General features: G+C 42.2%; 1 protein-coding gene and 1 long non-coding RNA gene across 3 annotated transcripts; both read left to right on the plus strand.

The window, feature by feature from the left end:
- The first annotated feature begins 413 nt into the window (after positions 1-413).
- LOC105738135 lies at positions 414-3,293 on the plus strand. Its single transcript, XR_001113870.1, has 3 exons — positions 414-675; positions 1,641-1,740; positions 2,967-3,293. It is a non-coding gene; the product is annotated as an uncharacterized LOC105738135 (long non-coding RNA).
- Positions 3,294-8,581: 5,288 nt separating this feature from the next.
- Positions 8,582-20,883, plus strand: CD40LG (CD40 ligand). 2 transcript variants are annotated; one of them, XM_003272575.1, is made up of 5 exons: positions 8,582-8,908; positions 10,768-10,899; positions 14,855-14,912; positions 16,841-16,903; positions 19,528-20,883. In XM_003272575.1, the coding sequence occupies exons 1-5, from the start codon at positions 8,753-8,755 to the stop codon at positions 19,902-19,904; spliced, it is 786 nt and encodes a 261-aa protein (XP_003272623.1). In that variant the 5' UTR covers positions 8,582-8,752; the 3' UTR covers positions 19,905-20,883. The 2 variants fall into 2 exon arrangements, with proteins under 2 accessions (XP_003272623.1, XP_012354570.1); XM_012499116.1 differs by lacking the exon at positions 16,841-16,903 and having other exon boundaries at positions 8,753-8,908; positions 19,528-20,227.
- Positions 20,884-26,136: the final 5,253 nt, after the last annotated feature.

Here is a 26,136-nt window from a genome sequence, read left to right on the forward strand (position 1 = left end):
CGCCGGAGAATTGCTTGAACCTGGGAGGCGGAGGTTGCAGTGAGCCGAGATCATGCCACTGCACTCCAGCCTGGGCAACAAGAGTGGAACTCCATCAAAAAAAAAGGGGGGGGGAACATCCTATTTCTGCCATGATATTTGCATTATCAGTGTATCACAGGGGTCCTTCTAAACCAGTAAATATACCTCTGTACCAAAATGTATTTAACTGGTAATCCTAAATCTTTTGATAAAGCCCTTCTACTTCTCTTCCACCCCTGTGGTCCCTGTGGTACATCTTGTGCTGAAAGATTACCTTCTACTCAAATCTTAACTATTTTACTGAAACTCTCCACCTCCTTTTGCACCCCTCGACTCAGCCAGGAAAAAAAAAAAAAAAAAGTATATTTCCTGCCCCTGGCGTTTCCTTAATCAGATGCAGACATGGCTGGATGTTCTTTGCCGGGCTGCTGAGTCAGAAGCCTGGACGGGCCAGCTTCAGTTTTAATGAAGTGGCTCAGGAAGGAAGTGCTAACAGAGATGGGTGCACAGTGCAGTCAGTGGGTGGGAGCTGATGCTGGCTAGAAGACCTGAGTCTTCTGAGAGGCAGCTTGATTCCTGGAAAAGACTACTGGGCTGGAAGTCAGGAGGCCTGGGGTACTCTCAGCTCTGCCGCTACCATGCTGCATGACCATGGTAAGTCATTGCCTTTCTCCGAGCCTCAGTGAGAAACAGCGGGCCTGGCCCCAGAAGACACTGTGGGAGAACTAGAGGTCTTCTGCATCAGGCCCCCACTAAGAAGGCAGTCTCCTGTGAGGATACCTAAGAGATGAGTTAGAAGCAGAGGGCACATTTCACAAACAGCCCCCAAGGGGTTGTCAGGAACAGATCACAGGAGGAATCAGAGAGACAGAAATTGCCCAAGCCTGGGGTCTGAACTGAAGAGGGCAGCCTGGAGGACACCAGTTAGAAGTTGGAAAGAGAGAGAGCCCTGAATGAGTTAAGTCAAGAAGAAGGATCATGGTAGAGGTAAATTGCAGGGTAGGCGGGGAAAGGCTGTGGAGAGGGGTTTCTGGGCAGTGGAGCCAGGAGCTAGCCTACTAAAGTCCTGGAGCTCTAGGGGAGATGCAGAAAGCAGGCTCAGCCCAGGCATGGTGGCTCACGCCTGTAATCCCAACAGTTTGGGAGACCAAGGTGGGCAGATCACTTGAGGCCAGAAGTTCCAGACCAGCCTGGCCAGCATGGTGAAACCCTGTCTCTACTAAAAATACAAAAATGAGCCAGGCATGGTGTGCATACCTGTAATCCCAGCTACTCAGGAGGCTGAGACACAAGAATCACTTGAACCTGGGAGATGGAGATTGCAGTGAGCAGAGATCGCGCCATTGCACTCTAGCCTGGACGACACAGCAAGACTCTGTCTCAAAAAAAAAAAAAGAAAAAAAAGGCAGGCTGAGACTAGAGCAAGGGAGGTTTAAAAATTGGACTAGAACCACACAGACAAGTCTTAAATGTTCAATCATGTCAGGCTGATATTTGAAGGAAAACAGGTGCCAACTATGTGCCCACCTGCAGAGCACGCCATCCCTGAGACCCTTCACCGTGGAAGAAAGGGAACTTTTTGTTCTATAAAAACCTGATATTTCATGTTCCACATTAAGGGCTGACTGGAGAACCTGAGGTGCTATGCAGAGACCAGAAGAAGGCTTTGATCCCAAGCCTGCAGCCCTAAAAGAAGAACGAGCCCCTGAGTTCCAGCCTGTGGGTCCTTCCACATGCTAGTTCGCGCACCTGGAATGTATTCTTTCCTGACCCAGAAAATTCCCTCAGGGCTTCCTCTTCCAGGAAGAAGTCTTCCCTGAGTCTGTCACCTCTTCACCCTCACTCCTGCATGCTCCCCAAATCCCCTGCACTTCTCTACTGTGGATGCTTACCCAGTGCACTGTGGTCCACTCTGGCTTTTGTATCTCCTTAACTAGCAGCTCTGTGTTTCTCATTTTGGATTCTCAGACCTATCAGAGAGCCTAGTGCTTGCCAAATGCTGGGAAAATACTTATTGAAAGGATATTGACTACTCAGTGTTAGCCACAAGGCCCCTCAGACAGTCTTGCCATAGGAAACATCAATGGGAGAACCTTTTGGAATATACAGAGAGATGCTGTGGGGAACTTATGGGTTTTTTGTTGTTGTTGTTTGTTTGTTTGGCTAAACTCACAGCAATAGGTGTTAGAGTCATACAAGGGTTACAGCAGCACCCAAGGGCCTACTTATGACTAGAAATTTCTTCCAGAATTCCCTTCAAATCATGATTCTCCTGCTGTGTTTGGGGTGGGGAGTGTGTGGCAGTGGCAAGGGGACAGAATCCTGCCTCTAGGATACAACTCTGGAGTGGATATGTGCCAAGGAAGCTCACCTTGAGGACCTGGGATGGAGGTAGGCATCTGGTAGAAAGGGAGAATGAAGATTCTGGTCACACTGTGAAAACTAATACCAGAAACCAGATCAACACACTCAACATCCCCATTCCCAACCACACTCATCTATGCTAGAGGTGATTATCCCCACGCCCCTCCTATGTTACTCTTCCTGAGCCATTGGAGTGCCAGAATAAACATAACCAACTAGAAGACTTCTGCAGAATGGAAAACAATGGAAGATTCCAGACTAGAAAGGCCAAGGACAGCAGATGGACACTGAATGTTGAGATTTGTCAGTGGAGTGCTGCAAGACAGGATGCAAAGTTATGACAGGTGTCTTTGCTTCTAGAGAGGCTTCGCAGACATGCATTCTATCCCACCCCACCCCGCCCCACCCCCTGGGTGTGTAGGTACTCCTCCTTCTTGTTCCCACAGCATTCTGTGTTCACTTCTACAGTGGTGCTTTTCACACTGTTTGTGATTGTCTGTCTGCTCGTGTATTGGTCAGCTTCTCTGAACTGGAAGCTCCTGGCAAAGCAGGGACTATCATCTTTTTCTTTGTATCCCCAGGGTCCAGCTCAGCACCTGGGTCATAGTAGGCACTCAGTGAATGTTGATGTGAACAAATGAACTGATTCAAAGAAGTGTCTCCTGAAGTTGCTTCTTTCCAATCCAGCCAACAAATGCAGTATTCTGAATGGAGGTACCAGAGATCACGTCATCTTCAGCTTTCTGCTGCAGATCCACATGAAGAATCACACATATCCTTAATGTTAGATAGGACTTTGCATTGGACACTTTAAAATGTGATGTCTGGCTTTGAAGAGGGTGTATAACACACATAATTTACTGTGCATCAATCTCACTAATGGAAAATAAACAATAACCCATAAATCATCTTTCTTCAAGTGTGATGTGTTTAGGTTAAAAGTTGATTGATCAGTGTTAAAATATATGTAAATTTTAGCCTTCCAGATCCCATGAAAACGTCTGAAAAAAAAACTTTTAAAAATGAGTAAGTACAAGGTTATTTGTTACAGCATTTAAAAATATCATATGATTGGAAACAACCTAAATGTTTATCAATAGGGGACTAGTTAAATAATTTATGGTACATCATCATTCATGTCATGGGGCACTATGAAGTTGTAAAAAAATAGAGAATAAGGAAGTGTTTTGCTGACATAGAACAATCTCCAAGATACATTGTTAAGATGTAGAACAATGTGTTATATACCGCTGTGTGTTAAAAGGCTGAAAGGGAATATCTATGTATTTGCTTGAATGTGCATAAAAGCATCCCAGGAAGATACATAAGAAACTGACAACACTGGTTAACCATGGAAGACTGAAAGGAAGAGATGGGAAAAAGACTGCTTTACATACTCTTTCATACTCTTTCATTTACATTTTAGACCACGTGAATGTATTATTTAGTCAAAAATAAATATAAAAAGGAAGAAACCACAACAACCATAGGAAATACGAAAAGGTGACATCAATGTGACATAAATTTTGAGAGATACCAACAAGCAAGAAAGGCCATGAATTTGGACAAACAGACAGATCAGAGCAGTAAACATTGCAATTCAGTAAGTTGCAAGAGTGTGCTTTCCCAAAGAAGCATTAATCACAGAGTCAATGAATGTGAGGAGCAGGGGTGGGCTATGAGGCAGTCATTGAAGAGCGGCAGTGGAAACAGCTGGGAAAGGTGGCCCTCTCCTTCTCTCTCCTTTCCCCCAGCGGACCATTTGTTAGCAGCAGCATTTGGCCTTGGCCCTCAGTCTAAAGTTGCCTAGACAGGGCTCGGGAAGGGTGCTGAGACCTCCACAACAGATAGGAGGACAAAACCAAAAGGAAAACCAGCATTAGTCAAGAGTGAAACCTTCTACAAGGCTCCACCCCCAGAGAAAAGCCCTCCTTACTTCATCAGTTGTGGGGGTCCCTGGTCTTCCTGCCTCTCCACCCACATAACCTAAAGGGAAGCCTGACTGTTGACATTTCCTACCCACTTAAACAGAACCCACAGTCAGCCCTCCCATTCCGGAGAGAGGTTTGTGGGGGAAACAGATAGATCAACAAAATTGCAGAGGAAACTCATGCCATCTACCCATAATAACCAACACAGGTTTTCATTCATAAATAAATAAATCGCCAAGCATTTGAGAAAAACTAGCAACATAATGAAAAGGACCAAAATAAACAAATGGAACTGACCCAGAGGAAAGAGAGAGAATTAAGGGAATTGAAGAAAATGTAAATATATTCTGACATATATTGCTAGAAAAGCTGGCCAAGCGCTATTCTCCCAGGTTAGAATATTTTACAACTTCCCATTCTATCTCTTTAAAATAATATTTAGTAATTTGGCAAATAATTGCTAACTCCTTACAATGTGTCAGGAACCAAAGGTTCTGGGTTTTCTTGTTTTTGTTTTTGTTTTAATTATCTTTTTCCTCTAATAGCTAATGGTAGAAAAATCAGACAAGTCCATTATGATATGATGTGGCAAATGCTATGATAGATTAAGCACAGAAGAGGTAGAGCACAGTGGCTCATGCCTGTGTAATCCCAGCACTTTGGGAGGCCAAGGCATGTGGGTCACCTGAGGTCAGGAGTTCAAGACCAGCCTAGCCAATATGGTGAAACCCCGTCTCTACTAAAAAAAAATTGTAAAAATTATCCAGGCGCGGTTACGCAAGCCTGTAGTCCCAGCTACTTGGGAGGCTGAGGCAGGAGAATCATTTGAACCTGGGAGATGGAGGTTGCAGTGAGCTGAGATTGCGCCATTGCACTCCAGTCTGGGCGGCAGAGTGAGACTTTGTCTCAAAAAAACCAAACAAACAAACAAAAAACATTAATAGATAAGACAGGAGAGAATTAGCCTTGGCACACGAATAACATGAATAAGCACAGCACATTTCGGGAAATAAAACTAGCTTAAAATGCTTGATGCTCAGGATTGAACCTGAATGAGTCGTAGACGATGAGGAGAGAAATGTGGGCAGGGGTCAACTCATCTGCCATGTTAAGAATCGAGACCCTTTCCTCTAGTCTAGAGCTTTTCAGACATATTCAGGGAAAAGAACCCTTAGGAGGCCCTTCATACAACAAACAAAATACTGATATATTTAACTCTCTCATATGTGCTGGAAATAATTTTCCAAGCAGAAACTATGACTGTGTCCTGGGTTATCAATATAAAATCACAACCACAAGCATATTCACATCAAAAACAAACTGTTGAAGTATGATCCATTGTTTTTCTTATTTTTCCCTTGATATTTGCTAGAGATCAATCACTAGCTAGCAGAAAAGTAGTAGTAGAAAAGGGTGACCGATATTTAAGAAAATTCCGTGTAAAAATAACTGAAAAATGAGACTTCAATCCACTAACTTAATTCTTTCTGTAAACTTAGAAAAAGATGGCCAGTATTTGATTTTGGCTATAGACACTTGCATGCACTCCTATACATGTATACATTTCTTGGAAACTAAGTTTGATAATCATTTCTGGACATGTTAGGCAGCTGAAGATATTAAAAGGGAGCCCACTCCCTGTTAGGGAGAGACAGGCATGAGAGGTTCTAAGACAAAGGACTTCTGATGCAGAATCAGAAATCAAAAAAACAGCCTAAATTGGGAAGCTGGAAAGGTAGCCAATTGTGGCATTATGGTAGAGCACCAGGCAGAAGGATGAGAGAAAGAGAAGGCTTCAAGAATTGAGGTATAAACAGGGCATTCTGGAGTCATTTGCTGTCAGTGTGAAAGATGGATAGGGTGGGACAGAAAGAGAAACAAGAAGATAAGTTAGGATGGTACAATTCAGTAATCTACAAAAGAGAGGATATATGGGCCTGGAGTATGATGATGGCAGGGGCCATGGAGAGAAGTGGTGGCAACCAAGGTTTTTGGAGGAAGAAGCCACTGGGATTGGGGCAATCTGGGGCAAGAGAGAATGAAAAATCATGAATGAATCCCAGATCTCTGACTTGGGCAATTAGGTGGGTGGTGGGACCATTCACAGAGATATGGAGAATCTTAAGGGAGAACAGGTCTGGATTGGAATTAGAGTGGGGAGATAAATTAATTTTAGAGCATACCAAATGTGAGATGGCTTTGGAATACCCAAGTAGAGATTTTCAGAGGTAGCTGTGCTTACAACTCTGAAGTTCAGGACTTCAGTTATAGATTTGAGATTTATCACAATGAAGGTGAGATTGAAACCCATGAAAGTTCATGAAACCCATGAATCACCCAATGAAATCATGGAGAACAAGAAGAGAGGGGAGGAGAGGAGAAGGGAGAAGGAAAGGAAATAGAAGGAATACCAAAGTTTTAAGGGATAGGAAGAGAAAAGAGGATAACATGAAGAAGGATTCTGAGAGGCAGAAGCCCTTCAGAATAGGGTGATATAGAATTCAAGTGGGGAGAGCATTCAGGAAGATGACAACAGGTTAATAGGTCAACAGAGTAATAGAGAGGTCACTAAAAATAAACTCTAACAAGTATTCAGCCAAAACTATTATTGAGCTAATAATGGTGGGATCAATTTCAGGGGAATATTGTGGGCAGAAGTCAGACTGTAGGAGGCTGGGGATCAAGAAGTTGAGGCAAGGAGGTTGGACAACAACTGTTTTTTCAAGTTGGTCACGTGAACAAATCTGTGACCTTCAGCCTCCCCTCCCTTGGGTCTTGGCTGAGCTGATTGCGGGGCCCCTGCAGCTCTGTCACTCTCAAGTTGTATAAAACTGACAGTGCAGAAGTCCTTGAGCCCATTTTGGCTCTCATGATAATTTTCCTTCAGTGGAACTAAGGTTACTTGTCTAAGAACCAAAGCCTCTGACTTGACATATCAAAGTTCATCACGTGCATTGAAGCCACCTACTTGGCAGAGGTAGTGAAAAGCTACATAGATCTGGGCCCAGGACAGGATGCTAGGGCGTGGGAGGGGAAGAAAGCAGGTGCTAACTATATAGATAGCATGCCTATCAGAGCAGTTTTTGCGTTTCCTATTTGTCTCTCAAAACAATTTTATAGGAATCATCAAAGCAATTTTATCATGGTTTCTAGACCAGGTTTGGATGTGAGGTAGGGATTTCCACAGCTGCTTTTAGTTTGAAGGAAATCTGATAAGATGGTGCAAAAGCCCTTCAGAAATGTGTAATCCTACACACTTCGGTGATTCAATTCATTGTCAAAACTTAAGGTGTTTTTAATATTGTTACTGTTCATTTGGTTTTTACCAACATGTAAGGAGTTGGCAAGTATTTGTAAAACTCATGTCTTAGGCTAAATAAATTCCAAAAAATTCAGGATGAGAATTGTTTATTGCTTAATGTGTTTCAAATTTCTTTCATGCACATCTTTATTAGATCTTCACAGCAACCTACGGGATAAGCAAGAGAGATGCAAGTGCCTCCTTTGGGTAAGAGGAAACTGAGGTCTAAAGAGATGAAGTGATTTGCCCAAGGCTCATAGCAATTTATTGGTAGAGCAAAGACTAGAATTCAGATCTCTTAACTGCAGCCTATTTTCCCTATTCTGAACCGTTACATCAGCATCAACAATTATCTAATGGATTGGAACAGTGTACACAGGCAACTTAGCTACGTCAAGTCACTATTTTTACTTTAACTTCAATTCCAGAGTCTTGGCCTGATTTCCCTCAAGACCCTACTTATCTTTGCCTTTGCGAAATTTATTTTTCTTGCATTATCGTTCCAGCTAAATTTTATTTAATAACCGTCAGCATGCTTTTTTTGCTTTATGCCATGTAGGCTTGACCTGAAAACCTGCCAGGCTTTCATTGAGTTTAGTGATTAAAGAAGTAAAGTTTTGAGAAACAATTAGTTGATGGGACACCAGTCATAAAATCAATCCAAACTTTTGTTGACATGTGTTTCTTTCTCCATATACCAGGTTCCCACTTGGTATTAGTAAGATTGAAATTGAAATAAGTCTATTGCTGGTGGATGAATTTGTCACTTTCCTTGAAACTGGCGAACCCAAAAAGTTAGACAGTGATAGGAAAATACTGCCATTGTCTGTTAAGAAGTCTATGACATTTCAAGGCAAGAATGAATATATGGAAGAAGAAACTTGTTTCTTCTTTACTAACAAAAAGGAAAGCCTGGAAGTGAATGATACGGGTATAATTAAAAAAAAAAACAAAAAACCTTTACGTAACGTTTTTGCTGGGAGAGAAGACTACGAAGCACATTTTCCAGGAAGTGTGGGCTGCAACGATTGTGCGCTCTTAACTAATCCTGAGTAAGGTGGCCACTTTGACAGTCTTCTCATGCTGCCTCTGCCACCTTCTCTGCCAGAAGATACCATTTCAACTTTAACACAGCATGATCGAAACATACAACCAACCTTCTCCCCGATCTGCGGCCACTGGACTGCCCGTCAGCATGAAAATTTTTATGTATTTACTTACTGTTTTTCTTATCACCCAGATGATTGGGTCAGCACTTTTTGCTGTGTATCTTCATAGAAGGTTGGACAAGGTAAGATGAACCACAAGCCTTTATTAACTAAATTTGGGATCCTTACTAATTCATAGGTTGATTCTACCCAAATGATGGATGATGGTAGAAACCAAATAGAAGAATGGTCTTGTGGCATAATGTTTGTTGCCTAGTCAATGAAGTCTCATATTCTTGTCTCTGGGTAGGATCTTGGGATCTGGAGTCAGACTGCCTGGGTTCAAATCTTGGCTCTGCCCATACCATCTCTGTTATCCTGGGGCAAGTGCCTCAGTTTCCACATCTGAGAAATGGGGATGGTGTTGGTGTCCATTTCATAGATTAAGTGAGTTTAGCCTTGTAAAGAGTTTAGAAGGGGGTCTGATACATAGGAAGCACTATGTACGCACTAGCTATAATTATTTGCTAAAGTTCTGCTTTAAAAGTAAGCTATTTTTTTTATGGAGACAGCTTTTTTCTTTTAAATTTCCAGCTAGGCAAGAAGAGCGTCAATTTGATCTAAAATTTCATAGTGCTTCAGATTAACATAGACATGGATAAGTCCCAGAATTTGCAGTCTTTTAGTAAAAGTAGCGTTCTCTGTGTAATTCTTCGCAAACACTGATTGTAGTTGCAGGATGCTCAGTTTCCCTCTGAGATGTTTTACATTTTTAAATGGTTAGACTTGTAGGAACAAAAGGGCAGAGTAACTTAGCAGGCTGTTTTGCATTCTTAGGAAAAGAAAACCATCAGGATTTATTTTGTTTTCATGTATTTTTTCACTTCCACTGAGGAGTATAATTGGCTGGTGTTGACAAAATACCAATCATAGATGTAAAGGAGACAGTTGATTAGTTTTCTGGCTGTTCCTAAAATTTTGGATGCCGGAACTGTGGCTAGAAAGCATCTGGATGATTGCACTTTCTCAGGGTTACTTGAGTGTCCTCTCTTAGGATCCGGACCTAGAATTAATGTCATGAGATTTTTCTATCAGGGTAAGGTGAGGTAGTGAGGGCTGAAGTCATCCACTGGGTTATCCAAATATTAGGTTTCACTGCTGACAAAAGAGGGGGCTTCTGGTCTGGTTGGTTATTTGTGTTTGGCCTGATGTGCTCTGTCAATCAAATGTCTGGACATAGGCCTAGCTTCTAAAGGGGCAATAGTGACCTCAGTGGACTGATATTTACCATACTATTTACATGTGTTCTTAATGACAGCAGAAGCTGCCAGCTAACTGAATCTTGTTTTGAATCTAAAAAATCTCTTAAAGCAAGAAAATGGTATAAAATTAGTTGATAATGCAAGTGAATTCTATACATTTAATTATTCTAAGATATTGGAAAATAAAATATCTTGTTACTTTGAGGATAAAAGATGATTTCTTTAAAAATGCAAATGTTTTCTACAAATACTAAAGTTAAAAGGGAGAGAGATGTGGTTAGAACTCGTTAACTGACACATTGCAAATTAACTTCTTTTTATAAAGCACTGCATCACGAACACTAAAATGAAGTGGGCAAATTAACTCTGCAGAAAACTATTTTCTAGGCTGATGTTTATAATGACCAATCATTACTGAAGCAATGAGAAATGTGACAATTACAGAATATTGCTGCTCTAGTATGTTGAAAAAATAGGCATTTTGTAATGAACATTTAGTAGAATAGCTCTGATTTCTACCTGGAGTTTCTGATAACATGACATCTTAATTGCTGTCTTTTATAGATTTTTAAACTGCAAATACAAAATAGCAATCAGCCAATATAATAACTTATTATTCCCCATTTGTGCCTGAAAGTCCTCCTCTTGTTGATGCCATGGAAATGAATGTAGAGGCAGATATCATTAGCTGTATTCTCCTTCCGAATGACATTTATCATATCCTTGTTATTTCAAAATAGATAGAAGATGAAAGGAATCTTCATGAAGATTTTGTATTCATGAAAACGATACAGAGATGCAACACAGGAGAAAAATCCTTATCCTTACTGAACTGTGAGGAGATTAAAAGCCAGTTTGAAGGCTTCGTGAAGGTAAGGAGCTTAGTTGCTGGTAAAAGTGTCATTGAAATGTTTTACTACATTTGCTAGATCAGGAAACTGACAATGCCAATGTTTAAAGATTGGTTATAGACACACACACACACACACACATATATGCATGCGTATATAAACATACATGGGTGTGTGTGTGTGTGTGTGGAAAAAAAAAAAACAAAGACACTCTCTGGGGAACATATATCCTTAGAGGTACAGTCACACATATTTGTGAGCTTACATATGCAGCTACCACTAGGCAAAATGATGAAGTCCACCAAGCTTGGTTTTTGCATTTCTGTGTCTCCCCATCCAAACCTTGATGCTCTCCCACTGGGGACCCAGAGTTTGATCCGCATTTCCCAGGGAAGCAATAGCCATCGACAGCTGCCGTGGCAGCAGGCCACAAGTGAAGGGACACCTGAAGACTGGTAACAGTCTCTGGTGCTTCTCTGATGATGGAATTTTAGATGCCCTGACAGTGAGATCTTTCCCTTTTACTGGGGAGAGAGGTGCAGGGAATAAGTAACAGACATTCTCAGTGCCGCTCAAACCAGACTCCATATAATATTGCTTGCTCATGAAGCCTGCCCAATCTATGGCCGGTCATGACCAGAGGCACAGGGGGTTCAAAGCCTTTTAGCCCACCAGGCTGGTAGCTAGCATGAAGTCACTGCAGTGACTGTGGCTTATAACAGATACCTAAAACAAGAATTTTTAGAACCTTTACATTAATTCCATTGTCACAGACATGGGGTCTAGGAGCTCTTTCTCCTGAGGCAGAACATCAAGAGTTCTTTCTGCCTATGTCCCTTTCAGAACACTGAGTCAAATACCCTTGGGCCTCGGCTCACTTAGGGGTCATTTCTAGGAGGCAGCACTCCACATTGAGGACAGTTCTGGGCCAGGTGGGTGGGTATCTGGGTAAACCAACAGGAATTAGTTCTCACATATAGAAGATGTGTAATTTAATGCAGGCGTAAAAGGTTTAAGATCTTATTTCTGATCTTATTCCTGCCCTCCTGTACTGTCACCGAGGTGCCATTTAATTCATTAGTGAAGACTCTAACAGCTTATTCCTGAGTCACCTACGGAGAACAGAATGTGGCTCAAATCCGCTGCTTGCTTTCAGGTTCTTTACACTAATCTAGGCTTTAGATGAAACTCCTAAACCCTTACTTTGCAAGACTGGCCGGCTAGGAAAATGATTTGAGTTTCTTCGGTTCTTCGAGGATTTGGGCCAGTATTACAGAGTATTGGAAGATGTTACCAGTTTAAAGGTGAATAAAGGCACTTTCAAAACAATGGTTAATAATCCAAATAACAGACTGAATGTGCTTGGCTGTGTGCCTTTGGGTAAATAACTTCACCTTTCTGGGCCTCAGTTTTGTCATCTATAACATGAGAAGACAGATTATCTGTAAGGGCACTACCAGCTCTGACATTCTATAATTATGTGATAAGCCTTCAGTTCCCTCCAATGGCTGTGAGAGTGGCTTGTCAGTCCCCCTCATTTCTTACGGAGACTTTTACGATTGAATTGTCAATTCCTCACGTCATTATTTCAGGTTGGCTATGTATGTAAAGCTCCCAAAATCAGCTACCAAGGACAGGAGTAAAGAAAACAGTCAGTTTGGCCTCCCTGCTTATGCTTGTATGAAAAAAGTGACAGCTCCAAAGTTTCATATTCTTAAAAGGCAGATCTTCTCAGGCATGTCAGCCAGGGCCCCAGGGATCTCCTCCTTACATGCAACTAAGGAGGCCCCTCGTCTCTACTGCAGCAGGTGTGGAACCTATACCTAGGATTATGCACAATGAGTAGGTACAAAGTCCTCCAGCTACCCAATCCTCCCCCAATGACGGATCCCCTTTCCAATAAGCTTTCCCCCAAATTTCTCACTCTAAAACAAAATTTTAGACCTTGAAAAAACTCAATACGCCAATTATAGAATAGCTCCAGATTAGATTCATATTTTCTTGGCTAATGCTAGTAGGCTTTCTTTCTGGGCCACAGTCTGGCTGCACCTAAGCAACCTCAAGTTTGAATTTGGGGTCTTTGAATCAGGGCTTGATGGAGTCTTAGAAGTCATCAGATCCAATTCTCAATCCACAACTTCGGTCTTCTCTCCACCTCCTGACTAAGAGGTCATCCAATCTCTGTTTGCACATCTCTAGTGACAAGGAACTCATTATCTCTGGAGGCAGGTAGCACCAATCTGTCATTTTGGGGGAAAGATGGTATTCAGGGCTCAAGTGAGGGTAAGCAGAGGTATTATTTTGAATAGTATAATTTCATATTAAAACTTGCAACCCACCCCACCTCTGCTAGATGTTCAGTTCCATGATTATTTGCCCACCAATGCCTTCAATGCCTTTGAGAGACTCAAAGCATTTCTATTTCAAGTTAAAGGGCAACCTGTCCATACCTGCCACATGGAACTCCCACTAAGAGAGAAATAACTCATCCTGGATTTTCTGAAAGTCTACTTTAAAAAGTATTTCAGTTGAGGTGGGGAGTGAAGCAAGAAAAAAAAAAAAGGCTCTGGGGAGTGTGGCTGGGGGAAAGTTCACGGAAAGGCTAGGCTGGGCTCACGAAACACGAGCTTTGCTGAGTTCATGTTTTCATCTTGGCCAGGCCTCAACACCAATGCAACAACTTAGCCTAAAAGTATCTTAACCTTGATCACCACACTCTACTTTTTGAAAAGACACTAAATAGTCATTTGTTTACTTGTGATCTCACAAACATTTTCCTGTCACCACATCTTCATAGTGCCGCTCTTCAGCTCAAATGGAAAGTTGAAGCTCTGGGGCCCATGTGAGCGTTCTGAGGCTCAGGTTCCCCTGGAGGCTCTGTGAACTACGCCCTTAAATCTGGCAACTGAGCTGAGCCTACAGCCAGCACTCAACAGTGACAACACAAATTCCTTCTGGAGGAGGAAATAAAAGGAAGGGTCCTGTAGACAACTGATTCCAGGAGTGGGAAGGAGCACAGGACTTTGATTATCATAAGATGTGAAAACACTACTGTCTTCTTCCCTTGTGCACAGAGGATAGACAGATGGAATAAGCTAAGCCTGGCCTATGAATGCCATCTCACAGTTTCCACTCTTGGTTTAAACCTCAGCTTCTTTGGGTGACCTCATACTGACCAGTTAAGCCCTCCAGGCCTTTTGTTCAGTCTCTTTAAAATGGCAGCAATAGCCTTTATCATCTTCCAGCCTGTGTTGATGGAAGTTCCTGTTAGCTTCTTTAAATACCTCTAGGCTTCTTTCAGTTTATAAGTGAAAAGAAACCTTTTAAGAAGTGTCGCATTTGCCTTTGAACATCAACACCATTGGGAGATGACCTGTGTTTCTGAAATGCTGATTATTCTAAATAGATACAGTGCAACTATCAATAAGAGAATCTCTTCAGCCCATTGAAAGGGATAGCAAAATTTAAAATGTCTGAGGGTCTTTTCATAGTCTGGCATTTCTCCCCCAAGGTCAAACTTACTGTTATCTTTTCCTACAGGATTTCAGACCAAATTTATTCTAATAGATACACACTATGCTTTATGTTTAATAATATTCCATATACCAGTTCCCAGGGTAGAATCATCTCCCCATTCAGCATTATTTGTCAATATCTGTAAAAGCCAAGGAGGTTGGGGGTCTTAGGAAGGGTCAGGATCACAGTCTCTGGTCTGGAGAGAGCACTGGAATGGAGATAATAAGGCCTGGATTTTACTTCCAGATTCTCCCCTGGGCTTTCTGGGTTGTTGGCTCATCTGTCAGATCCATGGACTCCCAATTGGCATGATGGAATTAATGACAGGATCTGAGTCTATATGATAATCCTCACCAGAAACAGACAACAGAGTAATGACAGATGCAAAACGAATGATAATTTTAAAACCCCACAGCAGAGCCCTTGTCAAAATGACCTCTTGCAATGCTTCTTATTTTAGGGTATAATGCTAAACAAAGAGGAGAAGAAGAAAGAAAACAGCTTTGAAATGCAAAAAGGTAGGTTTGCTATTTACTAATTTCTATGAATGCCTAAAACTAAAAGGAAGCTTTAAGCTGATCATATTGAACAACCCAGTGTTGTTGCATCAGGGAACTTTTAGCCCTGGAAATAAAACAGGAGCACAGTTGTCAAATTGACACCTTCTCTGGTCCCTGTGATTTGGAAAGACTTTGTACATATATATTTATGAAAAAAGGATATGTTCCTTTAATGCTGATGATACCAAATCTGAAGAAATCCCATTATGTTGAATACCTTAATAGAAGCAACCATACAGCCTGATACCACCTACAGTGGAATAAGAAGACAGGAAAGTCATCATTTGGTAACAGTGGCATTCATCACTCATTGATAACAGTTTTTCATGGGGCACAGTGGCCGGTGGAGCCTCTGGGATCAAGGAGTGACAATGTCACAGTGTTCTATTATTTGCCCTGTTCTTAAAGTCAGAGCATCCTGAACATCTCAGGGTTGGAAGAGACCTTGAGAGTTCTCAAATCCAGCACCATCCTCACAACAAAAATCTCCTTGACAATAGCACTGACCGTCTAGCCTCTGATCAAACATGTCTAGGGATGAGGCACCTTCCACCTCATAAGGCAGCCTGATCTGTCTTTGAATGGCTCTAATAATACTAAGATTACTATACTACTCGAGAGAAGTCTTTCCTCCTCAGGTCAAACTTTGTTCCTATAATCTCCACTCACTTGTCCCAGTTCTGCTCTTTGAAGCCATAGTGAACAAAGTATAATTGCTCTCCTACCCAGCGGCTGTCCAGATATGGAAGACAGCAATCATGGCGGCCAAGCCTTGACTGAGCTTTTTCTTCTCCAGGCTAAAGATCCCTGATGTCTTCCACTGTTTCTCCTATGACCCTTTCCAGGCCCTTTCTTCTGCCACTCACCTCCTTTTCTTGGACACACTAACTTTTTCCTGTTCTTTTAGAATGTGGCACCGCAAACCAATACAATAATGCCTGAAGTGACTTCAGCAGCAGATTATGGGAAAGAGGGGGTGTTGTTAGAGAGAATATTATATCACAAAGTTGGTGAACATGATGTTATGGCTTCTGCAAATTTAATACACACAAAAACATACATACATACAGAGATAGAGATACTATTTTCTGAGGCAAAGAGAGTACTCAGACCTTGCCTTAACTGTTGTTCTGGATACTAAATGGTCATCCGACTTCCATGAAGGTTTTATCTTCAGAATGACTGCAAGATATGTTGAGTAATAGTACCACACTGTCTGTTAATTACAGAGAAATCTGAGGAAACAGTTTATGCAGATGCTGTCTAGAAGTCTTCAGGGAAATGATAACATTAACCAAACTGGTCATTTAGGTCATGCAATTTAACTCAACATTTATAGGGCACTTACAAAGTGCCCAACATCAGGCTCATAACTGGACAAAAAGAAACTTCCACACAGTCTCTGCCCTTAAAAGATTGGCACATCTCATTAGGGAGCAGGGCTTTAACACAAGAAATAATTAAAGATAGATACAATAGTTCGGCCAGTTGCTTGACCAAATCAGAAACCATAAGAATCTTACTAAGTGTGCAGACTTTGGAGCCCACTAAAATCCCCAGTGTATGGAGTTGCTCCTAAAAGCAAGATTCACGGTATGTTTAATGAAGACCAGTGTTTTTAGCCTGTGTCAATCTATGCAAAATGGAATCGAGTATTGATCAACTGTTAGGAGAATGGGATCAATGGAAACAGCCAATTCAATTACTCAGATATTAGAAACCAACTTTTCCTTCAGTGGGAGAGATTTCAGACCATTTTATCTTTCCTTTTACATAATCTATTTTTGCACAGTCTCTATTACACAGCTGTAGAACTGGACCAGATAGTTTTGTGGGCAGTTTTTGCATTATATTAGCCTGACAGTTTGTTTTTGGTTTCATTTCAGGTGATCAGAATCCTCAAATTGCGGCACATGTCATAAGTGAGGCCAGTAGTAAAACAACATCTGGTAAGTCACACAGCATCTGAGCGGTAGCCACCCAAGGGGAAAGGCTGGGATGCTGAAGTCATGTTACCTAATGGTTAAACTCCTCTTTTCCCCTGGGACCCAATTTACAAACCTACCCCTACACTTCTCCTATTCCCTTCTTTGTCTTCAAAGTGAGTTCAAAGGCAGAGATGGGACTTAGAGGGACAAAAGGAGGTGGAATGCAATCTCGATGTTCTCATTATGTTCTTGCTCAATGGCTGATTCTAAATGATGAATTACTGGGTGGAGGGACCATTATTCTGACAACAGAAGAAATGGCAGGTAGTGACCTCCTGACTGGGAGCATCCCTCCTCCTAACCCGTCTTCACTGTGTGGAAATGGGCCTCATGGGGTATTTCCTGCCATCTGTCAATCCCTGTATGATTAAGCTCAGCCTCACTGAGGCCAGCCTCAGGGAAATTAAAGGTAAAATCATTCTGTAAAGATCAATAGGTCCCAAGACGTTAGATTTTCCAATGAAGTAACAACAGACGACATATTGTGATCTTTTCAACTCTGAACGATTTTATTTCCATATACGTTCTGCCACCATTCTAGCCTTTAGATATTTTTTCCCAAATGTGCACCTTGCAATAACTGGTGCCGGAGAATATGTAGTATCTGATAAATGGATGGAAACATGCACGCTAACATAAAGTCCCCCATCAACATAAAGGCAAGAGCGTCAGGGGAGTCTTTGAAAAATTCAACAGAGTGCTCCGGAATGGAGTTCTAAGCAGTGCATGTGTGTGAGCGTGTGTGTATGTGTGTGACAGAGAGAGAAAGAGAGACGGATAGAGAGAGAGAGAAAAGACACCGCTTCATCTCTGAAGTGGCTTGGGCTTCTCAGTAGGTGTAACACATGGACAGTTATCATTATCATGGATCATGGTACCAAAGTAAGAGCACTGAATATGGAGTTTTTGAACGCTGGGATTCAAGGACCGTGACCACCGCTTGCTGGGTGACCTTGAGCAAGACCCTTTACCTATGCAGCAGTTTTCTACTTCACCTACTTTACAGGGTAGCTTTGAGCATCAAATCAGCTAATGTGGCTGAAAGTGATGCTTGCTGTCAAGTGCTGTACAACCGTAAGGTGACACTACTTAGTTTACTTCACCATGGCTTAGATGTCAAAAGGGTGACATAAAGCCCCTCATTAATACCAGTTAGTTACACAATATTTAATAATTTTGTCAAGTACCCCTTCCCTCTTCTGAATCAGATGACAACAACAGAGAAATCTCCTAGAAGAATAGCTTCCCACTGGTCTTTTTTCGCCTGTATCTAAACCCATGATCTTGGATATATTTCATAGAGCTCAGATTCTCCCAGAAGGCTTGTAATGGATATCAGTCCTACAATCTCTTACAGTCTGCATCACAATAGGTTTCCAGGGGATCAGATGGGAAGACAGTAACATTCCACCCCCACCCCAGTCCCAAACCTCTTCTTCCTACCTAGCCATGCTGCTAAAATGTTGCCCTACATCCCACAGCAAGTACTAAAATTAGATAAGGACGTACCAAAGTAAACTTACTGAACTAAAAGATTGAGAACCTGCCCTTTTTTTCTCAATAAAATGGTTCAAAAGGGCAAACATTCTAATGAAGCATTGTTTCTGGAGTGGTCTGGAGGGCCCAGATCTGTCAGGCATTTCAGGATGCCTCCCTATTAGTAAAGGGCGAGCCTTAGCAGGTGGGATCTTATGCCCTGATAGACCTAAGACTATCAAATAGGAATTATTTTTTAAAAAGCTCAAGGAAGCAAATACATTAGTACTTTCACTTTTCCTCAACCCTCACCCCCATCAGTCAGTCTAGCTTTCTGTGGGAGCTGAGATTTCAAGTCGGGTGCACACACTACTTTGAACCCACTCAACATCTCAGCCGAGAAAATGGCACACTGTTGGTGGGTACTCTGGCTTAGCCACAAGAATACTGGTACTTTCAAGTTGGTGGCGCCCACTACAATGGGAGATCAAAACATACCGTGAAATAAGCACACAGTTTATTTTCATACTTCCTTGCCTAATTTTAGTCCTTGCTGGGGGAGGCAGAGCAGGTTTGCAACAGCATGATCAGGTAGGAAGAAATGGGGTCTTTTCTCTGTGCTGAGGCTGAGCCAGGTAGACTGACAACTCTCTGACTTTGTAAAATTCAAGGCAAGCAAGGTATTCATGGTAATATTAGCAAAAATTTGGTCTGAGTAATTTGGTATGTATAATTTATGATGTCAAATTTTGAAATCATTTGTGCCTTCTTAAGTTCAAGACAAATTGGCTATAAGAACTCTAACGAGAGAAAGAAACTCACTGTGATCTCTTACTTTATTTAATCTTCACAAGTCTCTGAAATATGCTCCAATATGAGCCCCGTGTTGCAGATGAGGAACTGAAGCTCAGGGAGATTTAGAGACTTGCCCAAGCTTAAATAGAGCCTAGATTGGAACATGGCTCTGTCTGACTCTGAAGCCCATGGAAGGGGCCTTGAGAATCCATTCCTATACAAAGCCAATATTCAACATTAAACTATATTTTTTGTCAGAATGTGAACCATGCTTTGCTTCACCTCACCACAAACTTTCCCTGTCTTTGTAACAGTGTTACAGTGGGCTGAAAAAGGATACTACACCATGAGCAACAACTTGGTAGCCCTGGAAAATGGGAAACAGCTGACCGTTAAAAGACAAGGACTCTATTATATCTATGCCCAAGTCACCTTCTGTTCCAATCGGGAAGCTCCGAGTCAAGCTCCATTTATAGCCAGCCTCTGCCTAAAGTCCCCCGGTAGATTCGAGAGAATCTTACTCAGAGCTGCAAATACCCACAGTTCCGCCAAACCTTGCGGGCAACAATCCATTCACTTGGGAGGAGTATTTGAATTGCAACCAGGTGCTTCGGTGTTTGTCAATGTGACTGATCCAAGCCAAGTGAGCCACGGCACTGGCTTCACATCCTTTGGCTTACTCAAACTCTGAACAGTGTCACCTTGCAGGCTGTGGTGGAGCTGACGCTGGCAGTCTTCATAATACAGCACAGCAGTTAAGCCCACCCCCTGTTAACTGCCTATTTATAACCCTAGGATCCTCCTTATGGAGAACTATTTATTATACACTCCAAGGCATGTAGAACTGTAATAAGTGAATTACAGGTCACATGAAACCAAAACGGGCCCTGCTCCATAAGAGCTTATATATCTGAAGCCGCAACCCCACTGATGCAGACATCCAGAGAGTCCTATGAAAAGACAAGGCCATTATGCACAGGTTGAATTCTGAGTAAACAGCAGATAATTTGCCAAGTTCAGTTTTGTTTCTTTGCGTGCAGTGTCTTTCCATGGATAATGCATTTGATTTACCAGTGAAGATGCAGAAGGGAAATGGGGAGCCTCAGCTCACATTCAGTTATGGTTGACTCTGGGTTCCTGTGGCCTTGTTGGAGGGGGCCAGGCTCTAGAACATCTAACACAGTGGAGAACCGAAAAACCCCACCCTGCCACCCTCTCGGACAGTTATTCATTCTCTTTCAATCTCTCTCTCTCCATCTCTGTCTTTCAGTCTCTCTCTCTCTCTCTCTCAACCTCTTTCTTCCAATCTCTCTTTCTCAATCTCTCTGTCTCCCTCTGTCAGTCTCTTCCCTCCCCCAGTCTCTCTTCTCAATCCCTCTTTCTCTCTGTGTAACACACACACACACAGACACACACACACACACACACACACACACAGGAGTCAGGCCATTGCTAGTCAGTTCTCTTCTTTCCACCCTGTCCCTGTCTCTACCACTATAGATGAGGGTGAGGAGTAGGGAGTGCAGCCCTGAGCCTGCCCACTCCTCATCACGAAATGACTGTATTTAAAGGAAATCTATTGTATCTACCTGCAGTCTCCATTGTTTCCAGAGTGAACTTGTAATTATCTTGTTATTTATTTTTTGAATAATAAAGACCTCTTAACATTATCGTTGTCGTTTGAGTACCTAAAGCTCCCAGCCAGGTTGGGGAAAGAGGAAGAATTTGGAGGGAATTTTCCCAACCTTTGTGATATTTTCATGAACTTTGCTCTCAAGCTACCTACATTATAAAATATCTTGGTGGCAGCACACTTTCTGGAAGTCTGTGACAGCCTTTGATGGATGATGTGCTAGCCTATTCAGTGAAAAGCAATCTAGGTCTTTATTTCCAGCTTCTGAAAAAGTTGCAGGAGATCGAAAGAACCTTTTTTTTTTTAGTTTAAGTTTTAGGGTACATGTGCACAATGTGCAGGTTTGTTACATATGTATCCATGTGCCATGTTGCTGTGCTGCACCCATTAACTCGTCATTTAGCATTAGGTATATCTCCTAATGCTATCCCTCCCCCCTCCCCCCACCCCACAACAGTCCCCAGAGTGTGATGGTTTTTATTAATCACAGCCAAGTGAGGCTGGAGGGGGTCCTTAAATAAGGAGCAGTGGCATAGCTTATTAATAGCTGTCTAGGTGGTTCTACTTAGGCAAGAGGAAATGGAGCAGGGAAAACCTGAGGGGAAGGAAGTATTGGCCCTCCAGTCTTCCACTGAAGTCAATGGAGCCATTTCTTGTCACCTCCAATAGAGGAATTTTTCATGTAAGAAACCCAGAGTGGCGTGTTCATCTTTACCGGGTAAGTCCTACATGCTCACTGTTGGTTATCTCCCTGGGCTCATGGTTTTAACTTAGCAGCACCTTCAAGCCACTAATGCCATGCCTTTTGTTCTCAACTGTCTCCTAGAATTTACCTGCATCTCCAAAGGGTGGGCCTAGTTCCTCAAACCCAATACATTCCAACGGAACTCTTAATTTTCCCCCCCACGCAATGGGATCTGTGTTCAATGTTTCCCATTCCAATGAATGGTGCCCTAATCTATCCTGTTTTTCAAGTCAGAAAACTGGTTTGACTTCATTCTCATCACCACCATGTTCAATCCCTCCAGCCTATACTCATTAACCCTGTCTCTTAAGTAGTCCTTAAGTTAATCTGCTTCTTTCTATCTCTACTATTTCTATCCTAGTCCCAACTATCACCATCTCTCTTCTGGAATAGTACAACAGCCTCCTAGATTCCCTGCCTCCACTCTTGCTCCCTTCCATCCATTCTCCATGCACAGCCAGTCCCCTGCTTCTTATGAACCTTGGAATAAAGACCAAAATAATCAATTTCATCTCCTGCTGCCACCTCTCTTGGTCTCTTAAGTTCTAGCCCTCAGTTCCTCTAAGCAAGGTTACAAATGCTTTCCTACCTTAGGGCCCTGGAATGCTGTTTTCTCTTCTTGCAAGACCCATTTCTCTCCCCCACTGCACCCTGCACTTAGCAAGTGCTTCACAGCACTTATCATGGTTGAAGTTTTCCCTACTATGCTGTGAGCTTCTTGAGGACCAAGACCTTGTCCCATTCACCATGATAACTTCAGCGTCTACCACAGGACCCAGCATTGAATTGGCTCTTTATTTGGTGCATGAAGGAATAAATGAATGAATAAATATAGCTGCTTATAACTCAATAGCCCAGAAAATAATTCTGTGTGTTGGCTGAGGCAAAAATTTGCTACACTGAAAGGATCCTCATTATGTCAAAAATATCTGGATGATAAAAATGCACTCATGGTGTAAAAAATGACTGACAATTATGCTGTAGCTAAAAATAGATAATATGTTTTTATTATACATTTCATGATAATTTGCAAAATAATACATGTTTGTTCCAAACTTCAATTGAACATTTTCGCATTTTCCTATAAATGAAAAAGACTCAAGTACATTTCTGATGTACCTGTAATAGTCTGATCATAAATTATCTAACTTAGTTCCATTTTTATAATCATATCACTTCTGCCTTCTATCTAAGGGGGAGGGTGAGAATGTTTGAAATACCCAATAATTATTTCTAGATAAAGAGAAAATAAACAAAGGATAAAATATCACTGCCTCTGTTACTTGACGGTTAGCAAATGACCACAAAACGCAAACAGTGTGCTCTAGCAAGCTGTCAGAACAGGGGGCCCCCACTTAAATGGAAATGACATGTAAACTTTTGGGCTTCAGGAGAGAATGCATTCTGTGCTACATTCAACTATTTTCACAGGGCCCAATGCCATTGTGTTGGGAACTGCACTGCTTTAGACTTTTAAAGTAGTCTGAAGTACTTTTGAGACACAGAAACATGGAACGAAGTATGATTTTTATGTTATTTTTCTCTGTGAATCACATCTCCATTAAAACAAAACAAAACAAAACCAGAAATGCTCATTGTAGTGTAGTAGTTAAATCTCGAGTCAGACAGATACAGTCTTAATCTAGGCTCCACTATTAACCAGCTTTATAAGTACAGGCAAGTCATTTCACCTCCTCTAGTCCTCTGCGTTTTCATCTGTAAAGTGAGAATGAAAAGAAGACATGCTGGGCCAGGCATGGTGGCTCACGCCTGTAATCCCAGCAGTTTGGGAGGCCGAGGTAGGTGGATCACTTGAGGTCAGGAGTTTGAGACTAGCCTGGCCAACATAGCAAAACCCTGTCTCTACTAAAAATACAAAAATTAGCCAGGCATGGTGGCGCATGCCTGTAATCTCAGCTACGTGGGAGGCTAAGGCAGCAGAATCACTTGTACCCAGAAGCGGGAGGTTGCAGTGAGCCAAGGTGGTGCCAGTGCACTCCAGCCTGGGCGACAGAAGCAAGACTGCATCTCAAAAAAAAAAAAAAAAATGTTTATAAAGATTCAGTGAGATTGTCCACAGAAAGTCCCCAGCAGAATCTGCTCTCTGGAGAAGATCATCATGTAAGAAGCACTAAGGTGGGTCTCTACATGGTCCCCAGCACACCTGTCTGCATTCAGTGGTGCAAGTGGACAGGGTGCCATCTTAAATGGTTGAAACCTCTGAGACCAAGGAGAATGCCTGGCAACCCAGGTACACATGAGAGCCTTTGCTCATGTACTAGATCAAAGACCACACCCAACGTGAAGCAAAGTGAAACCAAAAAAAAAGAAAGAAAGAAAAAACAAACATTACAGTAGACCTGTGGATAGCAAAGACCCTTTTTTTTATGGTATAGTTTTATTGTCAAAAACTGTTAAGTGCTGCGGGCTTGGAGTTGCCAAATTTTTTGGTAGGTTTGAGATTACATATATATATTTAGATGGAGTCTTACTCTGTTGCCAGGCTGGACCGAAGTGCAATGGCACGATCTCAGCTCACTGCAACCTCTGCTTCCCGGGTTCAAGCAATTCCCTTGCCTCAGCCTCCCGAGTAGCTGGGGCTACAGGTGCATGCCACCACGCCCAGTTAATTTTTTTGTGTGTATTTTAGTAGAGATGGGGTTTCACCATGTTGGCCAGAATGGCCTCGATCTCCTGACCTTGTAATCTGCCCGCCTCAGCCTCCCAAAGTGCTGGGATTACAGGCGTGAGCCACCCAGCCCAGCCGAAGTTCTATATTTAGGAATGTTTCTTTAAAAGACGATGACCATTGATTCCCAGTCTAAGGGGCATCAGCACACAAACCTCCCCCTTCTGTACCACACTTTCACACTCCTCTGAGTCATTCTTCAAGCAACTCAGTAACTTTCAGGAAAACTAGTTAAATATGTAGTTATTTTTCCCTGCCCCACTCCTGCAGTTCCACTGAGTTATCTATAAGGTAGCTGCATCCATGGGTCTGGAGATCAAGAGAAAAATCAGAATGGAAAACCGTGGACATGGAAGTCACCTGCATTTTGATAAATGAAGTTATGGGGGTAGTCAAGGTTGTCCAGGAATAGGCTATAGATTGGAAGAGACGAGGAAAAGAGGATCAGCAATGTTCAGGGGACAGCCAAAGGAGGCAGGTCCAGCAAAGGAGACTGAGGGGTGACTGAATGAATGCCAAGAAAATGTGGGCTCATGAAAACCAAGGAAGGAGAGATTCATCAAGAAGGCAAGGGTCAAATACTGCGGAGACGTCAAGGTGAGGATCGAAAAGCTGATGGATTTGTCAATTATAAGCTTAATGGTGACTTCACAAAGGTGGATGGCTAAGGTAGGAACTTTAGCATGCACCAAGTGTGCAGGAGGATATGTGATAGAGAGAGCATGGGTCCAAGAGTCAGACAGACTAGGGTTTCAAATCCCAGCTCCACCATGTACTAGCAAGTTACTCAACATCTCTGTGCCTCTGTTCATTTGTAAGTGGAGATAACAATAGTAAATAGTTAATAAGGTTGTTGTGAGGCTTACATGAGCTTAATCATGTAAACCACTTAGTACACTGCCTAGCACACATGAGATGCCATGTTCTATCTATTGGCTCAGAGCAGGAATCATAAACCACTAAAGGTGTGTCAGGCAGAAAGATAATTAGTTGTCTACAAAACCATTGGGCTACAGAAGTGGAAGTCGAGGGAAGTCAGGAGGCTGCCACTGGACTAATGGCTTCAAGGTCATATCATTGCAGTTGTGATGCACATGTTAGGAGGCTGCTGCCACCACTATAGTCTCTCACTCACAAAGCTGTGAATAGACACACTGGAATGTGGAGTACAGAAGCCACAAACACATCTTTGGAATCGCCTGCTGGCCACCAAACCCCAAGAAGATAGCCTCTGCCCAACTTAAGCCTTCCAAATTTTGTTGGCAGAAGTGAACATGTATCTGAACCCACATTTTATCCAGAACCCTAGCTGCAAGGGAGTCTGGGAAATGGATTTTTCAGCCTTTATGTTTTTGGAAAGAAACAGAAAAGGGGTAGGAATGCATGTGGAGCAGCAGATAATCTCCACCTCGTCAATCTTTAAGTGGAACGAATATTTTCATCCTGAGTGCTGACACCAGCATTCCAACTGTGGTCAAAATATAGGATTATCACTGATTGACAAAATCCTGCCAAATTGAAAGAGGAATCAGGACAGGAATAAATATCAAGGGACAAGCTTGAGCAGGAAAATACATTTTTCTCTAATATTGAAAAGCAGATAGTGAGCAGGGATATAATTTATAGGCTTGGACCAGAAGAAGAGAGGTAGAGAAGTTAAGGAGGTTCTATCTCAGGGCATGTATTATCTCTGTAAAGTTGGGAGCAAACGTCATCTGCCCTGAGTGAAAAAGATTGAGACTGGCTAGAGGGCTTGGTGAGAGCAGACTAGCTAATGAGGGAAATGGGAGAGGAAGCTGACACAGCACAAGAAATCTTTCTGCATACCGGCTAGCAAAAAAAGAAGCAAAAGACTT

This window comes from Nomascus leucogenys, chromosome X, assembly GCF_006542625.1.
Source record: "Nomascus leucogenys isolate Asia chromosome X, Asia_NLE_v1, whole genome shotgun sequence".
NCBI lineage: Eukaryota > Metazoa > Chordata > Mammalia > Primates > Hylobatidae > Nomascus > Nomascus leucogenys.

Coding starts and splice junctions, on each gene's coding strand:
- CD40LG (XM_003272575.1), top strand. CDS start 8,753: ATGATCGAAACATACAACCAACCTTCTCCCCGATCTGCGGCCACTGGA. Junction 8,909..10,767: donor TTCATAGAAGGTTGGACAAG/GTAAGATGAACC, acceptor ATTTCAAAATAG/ATAGAAGATGAAAGGAATCT. Junction 14,913..16,840: donor CAGCTTTGAAATGCAAAAAG/GTAGGTTTGCTA, acceptor GTTTCATTTCAG/GTGATCAGAATCCTCAAATT.